We start from the raw sequence: 17,319 nt of genomic DNA on the forward strand, positions 1-17,319 counted from the left end.
GATCAGCTCCAGGTCAGACAAATAGCCAGTCAGAGGCCAAGCCCGGGCACAGACCTAAGTCCTGTCTTTCTTCCCTCTGCAACCAAAATGACTCACTCCTGGCCTCCCCCTTTCTCCCCTCAGGTGCAGGAGGGCTGTCAGCCTGTCCTCCCAGACTCTCCTCCCCCAGGGACACTCAGGGAAAGGTGGGGTGGTTGCCACTTACCCTCAGAGCAGGCGGGGGTGCTGCAGAACTCCGAACTGTACTTCCCCGCCTTAAAGACATAGCACCAGGGCTTTGAGTCTCGGTCTGGGTTTCTGAAAAATCAGCCAAGGGAAGGGCCAGGGTAGGTCAAAGGTGAAGCCTCTCATCTAGGATCCAAGGTTTGGTATCCTTTTCTGGAGGAATGGGGAGTGCTTTTTTTTTTTTGAGACAGAGTCTCGTTCTTTCTCCCAGGCTGGAGTGCAGCAGCGCATCTCCGCTCACCACAACCTCTGCTTCCTGGGTTTGGGCATTTCTCCAGCCTCAGCTTCCTGAGTACCTGGGATTACAGGTGGCCGCCACCATGCCTGGCTAATTTTTGTATTTTTAGTAGAGACGGGGGTTTCACCGTGTTGGCCAGGCTGGTCTTGAACTCCTGACCTCAGGTGATCCACCTGCCTCGGCCTCCCAAAGTGCTGGGATTACAGGCATGAGCCACTGAGCCCAGCCAGGGGTGCATTTTTGGTTGTACACTGGTAGTTGTATCATGTTAGGCAGGAGTATGATTTTGTTCCTGTGTTTACTTGGTGGTGAAGTATGGTTTAAGGAGTTGCATGTAGGTGCCAAGTTGACAAGGCATGGACTGGAATAGTCTTATGTGTCAACTTGGCCAGGCTGTGGCACCCAGTCAGTTAATCAAACATTCATCTAGGAGTTGTGAAAGTGTTTTATAGATGTGGTTAATACCTACAGCCGGCTGACTTTAGAAAAAGAAATTGTCCTAGATAATGTAGTTGTGCCTCCTCCAATTACTTAAAGGCCTTAAGAGCAAATATGAGGTTTCCTAAATAAGAAATTCTGCCTGAAGACAGCAGCCTCAGCTCCTGCCTGCATTTCCAGCCTAGCTTACCTACATGTTTCAGACTTGCCAGCCCCCACGATCCTGTCAGCCAGTTCCTTAACATAAATGTCTTTCTATCTGGTGTGAAAGGAAAACAAATCTGGGGACCCCAACGTCAGTGAGCCAAGGGAAGTGTCAAGCCAGGAACTATGGCTAAACTGCCTCTCATTTTATTCCTCAATAAGGTAGTTGCAAAGGTTTTTTTTTTTTTTTTTTTTTTTTTTTTTTTTTTTAATTCCCTACAAGGAAATTCCTTGTGGGCCTGAAGATCTTTACCCTAAAACAGTTCTGTTGACTTTCACCTTGGCATCGTCAATGGATAGCTGATCTTCCCAGGTGCAGGACAGAAAGTCATCCCTCTGCTTACCTGAGACAAATGCATATCTGACTACTTCCTCTGCCCTATTGTTTATGTAAAAATGCAGATCAACTGAGCCAGACTCAATTGTGTGTTCAGTGAAAAACTGATCAAGGACTCAGAATACAGCCTTTTGTCTCTTATCTACCTATGGCCTGGAAGCCCTTGCTTCGAGTTATCCCACATTTCCAGACCAAACGGATGTACATCTCACACATGCTGATTGATGTCTCATGACTCCCTAAAATGTCTAAAGGCAAGCTGTGCCCTGACCACCTTGGGCACATGTCCTCAGGACCTCCTGAGGCTGTGTCACAGGGGTGTCCTTAACCTTGGCAAAATCAACTTTCTAAATTGATTGAGACCTGTCTCAGATACTTTGGGTTCACACACACTCTCTCTCTCTCTTTCTCATAGCTCTCTATCATCTATCTGTCTATCATCTATCTATCATCTATCATCTTACATCTACTATCTATCATCTATGTATCTATCATCTAACCTATCATCTATCAATCGTCTATTATCTATCAATGTATCACCTATCATCTATCATCTATCATCTATCCATCTATCATCTATTTATCATCTGTCCATCTGTCTGTCCATCCATCCATCCATCCATCCATCCATCCATCCATCCATCCTGTATTGGTTATGTTTCTTGGGAGAACCCTGACAGATCTGACAGAATCTTTCCCCAGCTGTAGCAGCTTCTCACGGGGGGAAACCCTCCTTGGGGACATGCCCTCACCTGCAGTAGTTGTGGTTCCCCAAGCCCAGCCTGATGGCGTCAGGCCTCCGCCCGCTGTAGGGCTTCTGGGCCAGCGCGCTGCTGTTCCAGTTGGTACACTCGGCGCCGCTCTCTGCTATGCTCCACGTGCCTCTGTAGCTGATGCCCTGGTCCTCGTAGCACGTGGCCCTGGTATCTGATGGAGAGCAGGGCACGGATGCCTCATATGGGAATCCCCTTTCCTTCAGCCCTCAGGAGGCTCCCCTCTCTGCCCTGTCATCCCCCGGGCCTGACGCAGGCTGGTTGGGAAGCCATAGGCTGGGCGGCGAGGGTGCCAGCCTGGATCCAGGTTCACACCTGGGCTCTGCCCGCTGCCTGGCACTGTGCTTCCCGACCCATGGCAGAAGCGCCTTTGCTGTCCCTGGCCCCCACCCTTGGCCCTGCCATCCGCACCCTGCCTTTCCTTCCTGTGGGGGAGAACTGGGGTGGTGGGATTTCAGCTCCTCTCACATGCTCCCACCTACTCACCTATTTCACAGTGCTTCCCAGCAAATCCTTCAGGGCACTGGCACACGAAATCTGAGAAGTACAGGGCCTGCTGGCAGGTGCCGCCATTGAAACACCTTGGCTCGCTGCAACCTGTTGAGTATAAACAAGGAAGCCCCTAATGACAGCCTCCCTCTGTGTGCTCGCGCCATGGTTCCAGGAGGCCTGTCTACCACAATCCACACACACTCAAGTCCCGCAGTGTGGAACACACTACAAATACTGTTCCGCATCCTACAAATACTGTTTTCATCCTGCCTTTAGTTGAAAAAAATCCATGCATAAGTGGACCCTGCGGGTCAGACAAGTGTTGTTCAAGGGTCCCCTGTACTTTCAAAGCAGCTCCAAGGATGATGTGAGTTAAAATATTAAGAATGTGCTCTACGTGCCAGGCACTGTTGTACAGTCTATAAAAATTAGCTAATTTAATCCTCACAGCAAACCATGAAGTGTGTACTGTTATTCCTGCCTCTTTACAGCTGAGGAAACTGAGGCAATTGGGCATTTGCCCAAGGTCACTTGGTCTTGCTCCCTTTTCTGCTTATACCTTCACCTTTGCCTAAGGCCGAACAGGCCTGGAGGCTCCTTTTGAAGATTTGAACTTGCTGGGGACCATGAAAGACAGGGCTCATGAGGCTGGACCCCTGAACTCGAAGCCTCAGCTTAAAGTCAATTTGTACTGGGCTTTTCTGTGTTTTTGTTTTTGTTTGTGTTGTGTTGTGTTGTTTTGTTTTAGAGATGGGGGCTTGCCCTGTCACTGAGGCTGAAGTGCAGTGGTGCAATCATAGATTACTGCAGCCTCCAACTCCTGGGCTCAAGTGATCCTTTTACCTCAGCCTCCCAAGTAGTTGGGACTACATACCAGGTCTGGCTAATTTTATTTTTGGTAGAGAGAGGGGACTTACTATGTTGCCCAGATTGGTCTTTAACTCCTGAGCTCCAGTGATCCTCCCACTTTGGCCTCCTAAAGTGCTAGGATCACAGGCATGCACCACCTCGCAGCCTCAGTACGTACTTTTGACAGGCACTGAGTGGCACTGTGCCCTGCCACTGTTGCACCAGCAGTATTCCACCCGGTTGCTTCTGAGCACGGGGCGCAGCCATGACTGATGTTGCTGGTATATCATCTGCGTTTCCTCATCTCTGCAGATCACTATGAGAAAAGACAGGCCAGCCTCATTAGAGTATGACTCAAGATGAAATGACTCACCACCCTTGGACCTACTGAGAAAACTCCCTCACTTGCTTTCTATAGACTCCTTTGCATACTCCCTTATTGAAGAGACACAACTGGAAGACAACAAGATAACGAATACTGGCCGGACACAGTGGCTCACGCCTGAAATCCCAGCACTTTGGGAGGCCGAGGTGGGCGGATCACTTGAGGTCAGGAGTTCGGAGACCAGCCTGGCCAACATGGTGAAACCTTGTCTCTACTAAAAATACAAAAATTAGCCAGGCATGGTGGCAGGTGCCTGTAATCCCAGCTACTCAGGAGGCTGAGGCAGGAGAATCGCTTGAACGCAGGAAGTGGAGGTTGCAGTGAGTCGAGATTGCACCACTGCACTCCAGCCTGGGCGACAAAGCAAGACTCCATCTCAAAATAAAATAAAATAAATTTACATTTCTTTTCTGAGTGCCATTGAGTACCTTCTCATATGATGTATTTATTTATTTATCTATTTATTTAGAGACAAAGTCTCACTCTGTCGCCCAGGCTGCAGTGCAGTGGCACGATCTTGGCTCACTGCAACCTCCACCTCCCGGGTTCAAGTGATTCTCCTGCCTCAGCCTCCTGAGTAGCTGGGATTACAGGCGCCCGCCACCATGCCCGGCTAATTTTTGTATTTTTGGTAGAGATGGGGTTTCACCATATTGGTCAGGCTGGTCTTGAACTCCTGATCTCAAGTAATCTGCCTGCCTCAGCCTCCCAAAGTGCTGGGATTACAGGCGTGAGCCACCGCACCCAGCCTAATTTTTTCTTTTCTTTTTCTTTTTTTCCTTTTTTTAGGGTCTCTGTTACCCAGGCTGGAGTGCAGCAGTGCTATCTTGGTTCACTGCAACCTCTGCCTCCCAGGCTCAAGCAATCCTCCTGCATCAACCTCCCAAGTAGCTGGGAGTACAAGTGCATACCACCAAACCCAGCTAATTTTTAAAATTTTTTGTAGAGGCGGGGTGGGGTGGGAGAGGCAGTGGGGGGAGTGTCTCACTATGTTGCCCAGGCTGGTCTTGAACTCCTGGGCTCAAGACATCCTCCTGGATCAGCCTCCCAAAGTGCTGGAGTTACAGATGTGAGCCATTGCACCTGGACTTTTTCTCATTGTAATTAATCAACAAATATATATATATGCATAACTGTCTACCAGAGTTTTTGATCCACATAAGTATTACCACACAGAAATGATGCATTTTTGGCCCCAAAGAAAATTGACATTTTAGTTTTTGCAGAAAATGTGCTACTTCTCCAAGTATTTTTGGCATACTGAAAATAGTTAAAGTACTCCCATTAATATTCTCATGCCATCTTTCTGTTTTCAAGTCAGGATGCCAACTTAAAAAACAACAACTTTACTTTCAGTTAATTAAAGAAGTAGCATGTGCCCACTCTAAGTCAGACCCTTGCTGCTTTTGAGGTCGCTGATGCCAGGATACCCTCATAGGAAGCAGGAGGCCATCCAACAGTGAAGGCATTAAGAGTCGAGGTGTGACTCACTCCCTTTTTAACACCTTTACAAAGGGTATTGCGGAGTCTTCCAGACTCAAAGGAACTGGGTCATGAAGGAGGGAAATTGAGGGCCTAGGTTGGTAGTTTTGGACCTGAAGCTGGGCCTCGCATTCCTCGGCCTTCTAGAGTCAACTCTAGACGTGGACTTAGAGACCCCACCATGTCTGGGGGTTGCCTGGGTGGGACATTCCGGTTGGGACATCCCGGTTAGATCACCAGAGGGAAATGGATACTCAGGGATGTTGTTACCAAAGCCGCTGGCGCCCTGTGGTGGGATCACAGCCTAGAATGAGACCCAGAGCATGGGGCTGGCCTCCGCCGTGACTGCCCTCACCCTGCTGCTGGCAGCTATGTGGCCCTGGGCAAGCCGCCTGCTCTCTCCTGAGCTCTGCCTTCTGATCTGTATAACCGGGACCTTGGGCTAGTGGCTGCCCCCCCGCCCCCTACCAGGTTGTGATCCCTGACAGCCTGGCTCCTCGGGGGGACACCTGTTTCTGCTCCCCTCAGAGTCAGAACCCGCCCCGTGGCTGCAGCTGATGGGAGAATGGTGCCGACACAGGCATCTCTGTGGAATCATGCTGCAATGGCACTGTCACACCGTAGGCAGGTGGCAGGTGGAAGAAGGCCTCATAGGGCCTGACACACCCTGCACCCTGCCCTGCCTCCCACCCCCACGACCCCATGTACCCCTCAGCCTCACCCGACCTTGGTAAGATCTGGCTCCTCTTCTGAATCGGGCGTGGATTTCCTGCCAAGAAACCAGAGGTGGAGGAAGGATCAGCACATGCCAGGTGTACTAAGAGTAAAGGTGGCCAACCCAGAAGCCCACATGAACCTGCCGGCCAGATGCCCCTGCTCAGAGACCCCCCTCAGGTAACTGTCCCAAGTGAAAGTCCATCTCCTGCCTTCTAGTCCAATTTTTCTTCTCCTTTCTGACTGGCACTGTCCAGAAGAGCTTTCTGCATGGTAGAAATGTTTTCTGTCTGTGCTGTCCACCACAGAAGCGATACAGGGCCACCGGGTGCTTTGAATGTGGCCAGTGGGACTAAGAAACAATTTTTAACTTTAATTCTTTTCAATTTAAACCACTACACATGGTCAGTGGCCACCATATTGGGCAGTGGAGTTGCAGCTGCCTGTCTACTCCACACAGTCACCTGGGCTCTCCCCACTCTAGGGGAGAGGTGTGGCTAGTTTGGACTTCCATGAGGCCCTTTATTGCTAGGCATTTTCAGAGAGTGTGTGTAGCACTTCCATCTCAGCTAGATAGTAGACACCATGAGGGCAGCTCGCCTCTGCTGTGGCTCATGGCACTTGCATTGCTTTTTTTTTTTTTTTGAGACAGGATCTCAGTTTGTCACCCAGGCTAGAGTGCATTAGCACAATCATAGCTTACTGAAATCTCAACCTCCTGGGCTTAAGCGATCCTCCCGCCTCAGCTTCTCGAGTAGCTGGCACCACAAGTGCATACCACTACACACCTGGCTAATTTTTAATTTTTTTGTAGAGACAGGGTCTCACTATATTGCCCAGGCTGGTCTCAAACTCCTGGGCTCAAGTGATCTTCCCACCTCGGCCTCCCAAAGTGCTGGGATTACAGGTGTGAGCCACTGTGCCTTGCCCTGCATTGTCTTTTATAAATACAGTCCACCTTGTATATCTGCAGGTTCCATGTCTGTGGATTCAACCAAAACAGACGTAAAATATTTGAAAAATTAAAAATAATAATATAAGCTGGGCTTGTGGCTCACACCTGTAACCCCAGAGCTTTGGGAGGCCAAGGCTTAAGCCTAGGAGTTTGATGCTGCATGAGCTATGATTATGCCATTGCACTCCAGCCTGGGTGACAGAGTGAGACCCTGTCTCCAAAAAATATATAAATAATACAACAATAAAAATAACACAAATTAAAAAATACATTATAACAACTATTTATATAGCATTAACATTGTACTAGGTATTATAAGTAATTTAGAGATGATTTAAAGTACACAGGAGGGTGTGTATAGGATATGTAAACTCTGCACCATTTTATATGAGGAACTTGTGTATCCCTGGATTTTGGTATCCTTGGGGGTCCTGGAACAAATACCCCGCAGATATGAGGGACAACTGTATTTTATGGATTAATTCGAATACATTCTTTAAAAACAGCAGCAAAAAAAGGCAGTCACAGGCAGGGAGTGGAATTAACTGCTTACTCAGGTCAAAATAAGTGCTGGGGCTCTGCACTAGGCCCCCAAATACAGAGTCTGCTCTACAGAAGGGAGTGTGTGCTGTGTGCTCTGTGCTCTGCAGCAATGCAGCCCTTGGTCCCTGTGCCTCTCTGCTCCCTGACAGCATTCCCACCCCTGTGGCCCAGATGGATGCAGACTCCTGGAGCCTCCGGAAGCATCGCAGCCTCGAGCGGTGGGACATAGGGATCCTGGACACCCACCTGGCTGGGCGAAGCAAAGACTGCTCCACACAGCAGCAGCACACAGCAGAGCCCTCTCTTCATTGCATTCATGATTGCTTCACAGCGTCCCTTAAATTCTGGAAGAAGAGAAAAAAAGAGCTTGATCACGTGGTGCGAGAAGTCCATGATGGCAACAGAGGAGGAGAAGTCGCAACGTTGTCCTGGCTGGCTTCCTCCAGCGCCAGCCCCGCGGGAGAAACACCAGACATACATCTAGAAGAGGATTCTAGAAACTACGTATTTTGTATTGTTGTAAAATATACATAACACAAAATTTACCACCTTAACGATGTTAAGTGCACAGTTCAGTGGAATTAAGCATGTCACATTGTGACCACCGATCTCCAGAACTTCTCCATCACCCCTAACTGAAGCTCCATAGCCACTAAAGAGTAACTCCCGATTCCCCATTTCCCCCCAGCAGCCACCCTGCTACTTTCTGTCTGTAGGAATCTGACTGCTCTACATACATCGTAGAACTGGAATCAGACAGTGTTTCTTCTTTTGTGACTGGTTTATTTCACTTTGCAAATGTCTTCAAGATGTATCCATGCTGTAGCATGTCCTTTTTTTTTTCTTTTCTTTTTTCTTTCTTTCTTTTTTTTGAGACAGGGTCTCACTCTGTCATCCAGACTGGAGTGCAGTGGCACGAACACGGTTCACTGCAGCCTTGACCCACCAGGCTCAAGAGATCCTCCTGCCTCAGCTTCCCAAAGAGCTGGGACTTCAGGCATACGCCACCGTGCCTGGCTGAGAGACAGAGAGAGAGAGAGAAAGAGAGAGAGAGAGTGTGTGTGTGTGTGTGTGTGTGTGTGTGTGTGTGTATGTGTGTAGAGACAAGGTTTCTCAATGTTGTCCAGGCTAGTCTCGAACTCCTAGGCTCAAATGATCCTCCTTCCTCAGCCTTCCAAAGTGCTGGGATCAGGCTTGAGCCACCGCGCCCAGCATTTTTCCTTCATTTTTAAGGTTGAATAATACTCTTCTGTGGGATAGAACACATTTTGTTTATCCATTCATCTGTCAATGCTGGGAGATAATTTTGCCCAGAGATTTCTGTGGGCTGAAGGGCTAGACCATTTCTGAGACTTCTTGGCAGCCCAGAGACCACAGCACTCTGGCTTGGTTTCCTGGAAGGGCATTCCTGTCCTGGGCCTGACTAGATGGAGCCGCAGTCATGTCCTCCTGGACTTCTGCAGCGGAAGCCGTTGGGATTTTATTGCCAGCACATCATACAGCCAGCCTGCCTTAGACTGCCCAGGTTCCTCCATGCGGGATGGAGCCTACTCCCCTGCCTGAGGGTCTCCCCACAAAGCAGAGGCCCCCAGCCCAACCTCCACCCATCCCCACCACTCTGCCGAACATCTGTCTCCTTTTCCGTAGACTGCAATGATCTGGCAATGTGCATATTTGCAGGAAGGAGGGGAGGCATCTGGTGTTTGGTCGGAAGACTCAGATCTTCCTGGACCCCAGAGCCCCAGTTTCCATCTGCCTCTCCCCTGTGATCCTGCCCTCGGCAGCTCAAAGTAGGTTAGTCGGTCGGGTGTTATTTTGTGGTCTGGCAGCCTGCTCCCTCCTCCATCCACAAAAATTGAAGCATGGCATTTCTTTCCCTGACTCATTTCCCTTTGGTCACAACAACTTTAAGTCCCACCCTCCCGCTTCCCCGAGCGTCCTAAGGGCATGGAGGCATGCATAGGGGCTTCCAGGCCTTGCCTCCTTGCCTGGGTCCGGCTCTGGATCTTTGATCATTACTTTGAAAAGAGCTCCCCCGTGGGAGGTGCTGATCACCCTCCTCGCCTCACTACATTTCGTGCCTGACGAATTCTCCCTGGGCTGCTGTGTCAGGCAGAGGAGTGTAGGGAGAGGACGAGGGAAGCCTGCAGGAGGCTCTGGGTACAGTGATTCCAATGGGAAAACATGGCCCAGAGGGAGGCTCATGAGCCTGGCACCCTCCCAGCCTCCCTGCACCTATCCCGTCACGAGGGAAGAGAAGTGCCGTCTCCAGCCTTTGCCCGCAGTGCCCGAGGTCTCCCTGCAGTGCGCTCTTCGGGGATCCCTTTCTCCCTGGGAGGAAGCAGCTGTGTTACTCCCTGGCTCCAGGCAGTTTCAGAGCAAAGGGAGTCAGGAGCCGAGGCCATCCAAAACAGGAGTGCGGGTCAGAAGCCAGGGCCACCCAAAACAGAAGTGTGGGGTGGAATCTTCTCATCACGGAGACTTACTCCAGATCTTCTCTTTCTCAGCTTTCCTCAAATGTCCTGTTTCTCAGAACTTCCCAAAATTCCTCTTAAATTCCCCTTTTTAATTTTATCCCATTACTTAATCTTGTAAAAATAGCTCATGTGAAACTCCCTCCCCATTTCTCCCTGATGTTCATGTATTTCTAGGTTACCCCACTCCTTACTCTTAAGTAAGACCCAAGGATGGTGAAAGCTCCCACCTCACAGGAATTCTGAATGAAACAACAAATGAGTGAGCACAAGGAACTTGACCTTCTTCATTGTGCTGTCCACACCACCCAGCCCTCTTGATAGGGTCCTGCACCCCAGCCTGGGATATCAGTTTGGGTGTTTTTTTCAGATGCCCACCAAGATACTGTTTTATTTCAAGAACTCAAAGTCCTCCTAAACGGAATGCAATCCCAGATGCCGGGAAACTGCAACGTCAAGAGTGTAGTATGGACACGTTGGCATTGCCTGGGAACACCCCCCTTTCTGAATAACTAGGGGTGGGGGGACCAGATGGAGGAGGAGCATGACCTAGGGCTGGTCCACACACACCACCGGCTGCATCATATTCAACCCTTTTGCAACTGAACAATCTGAATAAGAGATAAGAGAGCAGGAACATATTTTTGTCTTTGCTCCTGAGAGAGTTGGAGACTTGTTTCTTCTCTTCCTTGGCTTCCCTGGACCTTCCTGCACCTTGAGCTGATTCAGTGCAAGTGAATCTCACCCCAGCAGGGCGATAGCTCTGTCTGCATCACGCAGAGGCGATTCAAGCAGCTGGAAAGGCCGAGTGGGGTAAGAGATGACAAAGAAATGAGTCATCCGGCCAGCAGAAAAACAGTGCAGTCTGAAAACAAGAAAGAGAGAAGAGAGGGAGGAAAAATGTGTCCTCGTTTTGCCTTCGCTGAAGAGGTGGGCGTCGAGGTCTGGGGGCAGTGTCGGGATGCAGAGCAGAGTGAAAGCTAGAACCATGGACTCGGACTCGGGACTGCAGGGCGTGGCTGGGATGGACTTTGGGCCTCACCAAAGGGAGGTCCACGAGTGCTCTGGTGAGGCCCGGGTGAGAGAAGATATTGGCGGAAGGGATGGTAGAAGCCTTCAGAGGCTGATTTTTATAAATAGAAAGACTTCTAATTTTGTTATGTGTTATCTCCCTTTTACTATATTTAGTAGCTTCTCAGGATCATCAAAGAACTGAAGAAAAAAAAAAAGGCAAATGAGAAGAAGGAAGGAAGGGGGTAGGAAGGGACGCACAGAAAGATAGAAAAGGGAAAAAAAAGAAAGGATAAAAGAAAGGAAGGCCCCAAGGTTGACTGACTTTTGCTGGGCTGGAATCCGGAATCACTATATGAGAGGAGAGGTGGAATACTGGTCGCCAAGACCCCAAGGCCTAGCCCTGTCAGGCCACCCTAGCACACAAAGTTGATTTTTTTAGGTTTGCAAAAGGCTCCCTCTCTGTTGGATGAAGTTCAACAGTCTCAGGGCATGGCAGGTTGACAAAGAATCTGTGCAAATTAGAACAAACAGAGTCCATGGGTTGGCTGATAGAGTGCAGCCTGGATCCGAAGCATGTGTGTGCAGGCACCTGTGTGTAGGACACAGCCAGCATATCTGTGCTCGGCCGGCCCTGTCTGCTTCCAATCTGCATGTGCGTCCTGCAGAGCAGCTCTGACCTTCCTGCCTGGAAGCCGTGTTTGGTCTGTTGGCTGTAGCAACCGGAGTGACTCTGTTCCCAGGCCCTGCCGAACAACCTGTGAATGATGACTGTTCCCGGGGAACATAGGAACAATAGTCTGGTAACCAGGAAGTGGGGTACTGTGCTGTAAGCTCCCTTTCCTGGGAGATGTACTGTTTCCCAGAGCCAAGGATGTGTGCCATTTTGGCTGAGAAATTGATGATCATGCCAACCAGAAAGGTGGTGTTCATTTCTGTGGTGGCCACATGGGGAAATGATGGTTGATGGGCACCAGTGAATAACTGATTCTGGATTGGGCACAGCCCTGGAAAGGAGGAGGCCAACTAGAGGAGGGACAGGGGAAAGTCGGTGGGGTGCTGTCTCAGCGCCTGCGTATTACTTCCCCTTCTATCTGCCTCTACCAGCCCCATCTTCCCTCCATAAAAACCAGCTCCTAGGAAAGGAACTAATCAGCTTATTCACATAAGATAAAAATGACTGAAAAAAAAATTAATGTGCTGACCTTCGAAAAAGTATCTATATTTTGAGACATAAAAGCTCCTGCCAGCAATGCAAAACCAAGTGGGCTGGATGCTCCAAGGTTGCCTCCGGGGCTGACATCCTGTAGTTTCTGTTCTGTTGTGAGAACATGTGATATAGGGAGTGTCACATGTGGGATAAACTGGGAAACTCTTACAAATGGCGCTAGAGATCTATTGTTTCAATTGTATAGGAAAGTGAGGCCACATGAGGTGATTCATGCTTGTAACCCCGCACTTCGAGAGGCCAGGGTGGGAGGACCACTTGAACCCAGGAGTTCGAGATCAGCCTGGGCAACACAGTGAGACTCTGTCTCTATTTATTTTAATATAAAAATATTTTTAAAAAATAGATTGTATGGCCAGATGCGGTGGCTCACACCTGTATTCCCAGCACTTTGGGAGGCCGAGGCGGGTGGATCTCTTGAGGTCAGGGGTTCAAAACAAACCTGGCCAACATGGTGAAACCCCATCTCTCCTAAAAATACAAAAAAATTAGCCGGGCATGGCGGCAGATGCCTGTAATCCCAGCCACTCGGGAGGCTGAGGCAGGAGAATCGCTTGAACCCGGGAGGCAGAGTGAGCCAAGATCATGCTACTGCACTCCAGCCTGGGCGACAACAGCAGGACTTCATCTCAAAAAAGATTATATAGAAAAGTGACTTGCAATACAGGAACTGTACACATGTAGTCAATCAATCAAATTGCAAACAGTGCAGTCACTCCAGATGTTAGTGAACTGGAGAATTATAGTCTGTACTCTTGCCAGCAAGAAGAAGGCAGAAACATGAGCAAGCTAGAGGAAGAGGGAAATTGCAAGGGAAAGACAAATGTAAATTGATACCATTATCAAATGTTGCACCATGTGCAGTTTGCTACACCTATCTTTGGTCAAGGAGATTCTTAGGTTATTGTTGCTTTGCAAAAGGTCTCTCTGAAAACCTGAGCAAGAGAAAGTCAGTCTCCAAGAGTACCAATACCCTAAAATGACTCATGGGTTTAAAACAACACACTCTCCACTGCCACCCCCGCCACAACCACCATAGCCCAGATGGATGCCAACAATTAAGAAAAGAAACGACCAGGATTCCTTGGACCAGCAAAGGCACGTTTCTAGAGCAGGACGAGAGCCGAAGTGTGATGCTGGGAGAGGAACTAGCCTTGGAAAGGGTGGCGTGCTTCCACAAAAGCACCCCTTTGTTTGGGACAGGAGCTTTGAGCCTGGTAGCTCTCATCCGACTTCTCCAGGCCCTGCGTATTACAGAGGCCATGATCTCAAAATAAAAACCACTTTCAAAAACTACCATCACATAAGTAATTCTTAACTTTTCGAAAAGGTGATTTGCTATAGGCTAAATTGTTATTTTTCCTCTCTTAACAGAACATTTATATCCAGGGGAGAAGAGAGGAAGAGTCTGTTTCTTATCTAATTTTGCCAGTTCCAATAAGGTGAAGAGAATAGAATCATCTCAGAGCTGGGTGTGGTGGTTTGCACCTGTAGTCCTAGCTACTCAGGAGGCTGAGGCAGGAGGATCACTTGAGGTGAGGAGTTCAAGACCAGCCTAGGCAACATAGCAAGATCCCGTGTCTTCAAAAGAATAGAATCTTTTCCTGGCACACCCTGTCCCCCACCCATCAGAGCAGAATTTTCTCCAAAGCATCTTCCAAATGTAGGCATATGGCCCGTGTCTAAGCTATATGGAATTAAACTCAGAAAAACCTACAGCAGGCATGTACAGCTGTCATCTCCTCAATGCCCCGCCCTCTGCCCGGTAATCCTGGTTATTTGGAGGAGTGGGGAATGTTGGTTTCCGGTCTACGAAAATAGAAGTCTATCCTGCCTCCTCCCACAATCCATACAGAAGAAACCCTGTCCTAATAAACTTAGATCCTTCTGAAGCAAACACAAGGTCCACCTGGTGAAAACTAAGTCAGTCAGTACAATAAAATGTTAACCGCAAAGTCTGCATCTAAACAAGCCCTGAAATCTAAAGTGAATCTAAATGAGTGTCATCTTCCGCGATGGAGGTGGTTCGTTCCTTGTGTTCCTTCCACTCCCTAAAGCAAACATCACCACAAGGTAATTAAATACTCAATGATTTGACAATTCTCCAGCCCAACTCCACATTTCAACACACTTGAATTAGGAAATACTGATCAGAAACTTTCATTGTATTGTTACATGACTTTACCCACATTTTACTGGCCTTACATGAAAGTAACATTATTGCTGCCTGAGAAATGTACACGGATTAATGCTACTCACTCAACAGGTATTTGAGTAGCTTCCACCTTTCCAGGCACAGAGTTTACAAAACCCTTTCACATCCATTAAGTCATCTGAGGCAATATTATTACCTCGTTTTTACAGACGGGAGAACTGAACTTCAAAAAAGTATAAGGGGCTGAGAGCAGTGGCTCACGTCTGCAATCCCAACACTTTGGGAGGCTGAGGAGGGTGGATCATTTGCATCCAGGAGTTTGAGACCTGCCTGGGCAACATGGCAAAACCCCATCTCAACAAAAAATACAAAAAATTAGTTGGGCATGGTGGTGCATGCCTGTAGTCCCAGCTACTTGGGAGACTGAGGTGGGAGGATGGCCTTAGCCTGGGTGTTTGAGGGGGCAGTGAGCTGTGATCATACCACTGCACTCCAGTTTGGGTGACAAAGCGAGACCCTGTCTCAAAAAAAAAAAAAAAAAAAGTATAAGAGTCGTGCTGTATGGTGACACATCCTGTGAGAGTTGGCATCAGGACTCAAGCCCAAGAGACACAGTTCTCTTACCCCAAACCTAACACTCTTTCCCCTATTCCTCACTGTCTACGTGACACCCAATTGTAACATTCTTTTTTTTTTGAGATGGAGTTTCACTCTGTCGCCCAGGCTAGAGTGCAATGGAGCAATCTCAGCTCACTGCAACCTTCACCTGCTGGGTTCAAGCGATTCTCCTTCTTCAGTCTCCTGAGTAGCTTGGATTACAAGTGCATGCCACCATGCCCAGCTAATTTTTGTATTTTTAGTAGAGACAGAGTTTCGGCATGCTGGCCAGGCTGGTCTCAAACTCCCAACCTCAGGTGATCCGCCCGCCTCAGCCTCCCAAAGTGCTGGGATTACAGGCATGAGCCACCACGCCTGGCCATAACGTTCTTAATGTGTTCCACGTGGTATACAACAGCAGAACGCCACAAAGAAGGGGCGAGGTCACTGGATTCTCAACCTGGAAATCTAACTGCTTTTACAGTACAGGTCCTGTGTGAGCAACTCTCTGAGCCTGTTTCCTGGTTTTTGTCATGGGCTAATCATTTCCATCTTGCTGAATTGTAAGGTAATTAGAGAAGAAGCAGCAAAGTCCTTCCCCCACACCTGGGTGCATGGCAGGAACGACCTGCACCTACTGTCACGAACATCCTTCTTCAGCAAAAGCACTGAGGCTTCCAGCTTCTCCCTGGAAAAACTTGAAGCTGCTGATGCAGAAGAGATGCCACGCTCCATGGGGTCCTCAGGGATCCCTGTTAATCCTGAATCCTGCTTCCTAGATCATCTGACCACCTGTGTTAGTCTATAACCAATTCTCTGCAACTGATGTAGAATTTTGTGCCTTCATCTGTGTTCGTAGAACAGTATCAACAGGAGCCATTATTTCCTAAATACAGGGTGGTGTCTTTAATCTGGTTTTTAATCTGCTTTTTTATTTGCCTTTCCCACACCATGCATGCAGAGGCCACTGTGGACTCCCAGCAGAAGCCAGAACTAGCTGCTGAGATGAGACAGCTGGGACATCAGGCCATCTCTATTGATAAGGCCCATCTGACCAGGCCACACCATGGAAGTCAGAGGCATCACATGAGAGAAATAAGTAAACTGGAGCTTCCCAGAAAAAAACCCTTCCTTTTCTCTCAGTAGCCCAGGTGGTAGACACTGGCTCTTGCTACAACAAGATAAAATACAACAAGTTTCTCTTTTCGGTGAACATTACAGAAAGAGAATAACCAGCAGAAATCAAGTTGACCAGTAGTCTCTCTTTCTTATTTATTTATTTATTTTGAGACAGGGTCTCACCCTGTCACCCAGACTGGAGTGCAGTGGTGTGATCACAACTCACTGCAGTATCAACCTCCCGGACTCAAGTGATCCTCCCACCTCAGCTTCTCAAGTGACTGGGACTACAGGTGCATGCCACTATGTCCGGCTAATTTTTTTTTTTTCATTTTTTTTGTAGAGACAGAGTCTCGCTATGTTTGAGACCCAGGTTGGTCTCGAACTCCTTGGCTCAAGCAACCTGCCCACCTTGGGCTCCCAAAGTGCTGGGATTACAGGCAGGAGCTGTGCGCCTGACCTCTGTTAGCTCATCCATGCTGGGTTACCAGGTTTAGCATCCCCTACCAGTCCCCGTCCCCTGCCTTCTGGAGACTCAGCTAAAATAAAACTGCCCACATCAAGAGTCCCATCTATGGGACTGGAGAAGCTACAGGGGTGTCCTCCTCCGAGCACCTACCAGAACCCCACCTCTCCCCCGCAGGTCTCAAGCACCCACGTGAGCTGCTTCTCTGTTAAGCACTCACAGACAATGATCTACCCGTGCTATCTATTCACCATCAGCGTGTATGGGGCACCAGCTGTGCCCTGGCACAGGCTCTGGCCATGCAAAGACACAGCTCTTATCCTGAAAGAGCTCATAGTTAGGAAGGGGCCTGATGAATAACTAGACACTCAGGGTACAGCAGAGCAGTGCCATACCACGCAGCAGGCGGGGGATGGGGGTAGGCTTGGAGTGGAATGCGGGGGAGGTTGTCCATCCTAGGCTTGCTGAGGTGGGGGTGGTCAGGCAGGCTTTCTGGAATGCATAACACAGAAGCTGTTCCGGGAACACAAGAAGGAGTTAGGCAGACAGCGAAGGGGTCTGCTCCCGACAGAGCACATCCCCACAGCTAAGGCCTGGGCCACAGCAAGCACAGAGCCCCCTACCCATCAGCACA

The 17,319-nt window shown here is 48.9% G+C and overlaps 1 protein-coding gene across 2 annotated transcripts in view; it reads right to left on the reverse strand.

The window, feature by feature from the left end:
- PLAT (plasminogen activator, tissue type) overlaps positions 1 to 17,319 on the reverse strand; it is a 39,935-nt gene that overhangs the window by 9,635 nt on the left and 12,981 nt on the right. For both annotated transcript variants that reach the window (XM_023214462.1, XM_023214461.2), the window contains exons 2-7: positions 7,882 to 7,979; positions 6,150 to 6,192; positions 3,735 to 3,872; positions 2,702 to 2,812; positions 2,195 to 2,369; positions 206 to 297 (exon numbers count right to left, since the gene is read on the reverse strand). In XM_023214462.1, coding sequence (XP_023070230.1) covers positions 206 to 297; positions 2,195 to 2,369; positions 2,702 to 2,812; positions 3,735 to 3,872; positions 6,150 to 6,192; positions 7,882 to 7,953 — 631 coding nt within the window. In that variant the 5' untranslated portion in view covers positions 7,954 to 7,979. The remainder of the gene's footprint in view (positions 1 to 205; positions 298 to 2,194; positions 2,370 to 2,701; positions 2,813 to 3,734; positions 3,873 to 6,149; positions 6,193 to 7,881; positions 7,980 to 17,319) is intronic.

The sequence above is a fragment of the Piliocolobus tephrosceles genome, chromosome 7 (genome assembly GCF_002776525.5).
Source record: "Piliocolobus tephrosceles isolate RC106 chromosome 7, ASM277652v3, whole genome shotgun sequence".
In the NCBI taxonomy this organism is placed as follows: Eukaryota; Metazoa; Chordata; class Mammalia; order Primates; family Cercopithecidae; genus Piliocolobus; species Piliocolobus tephrosceles.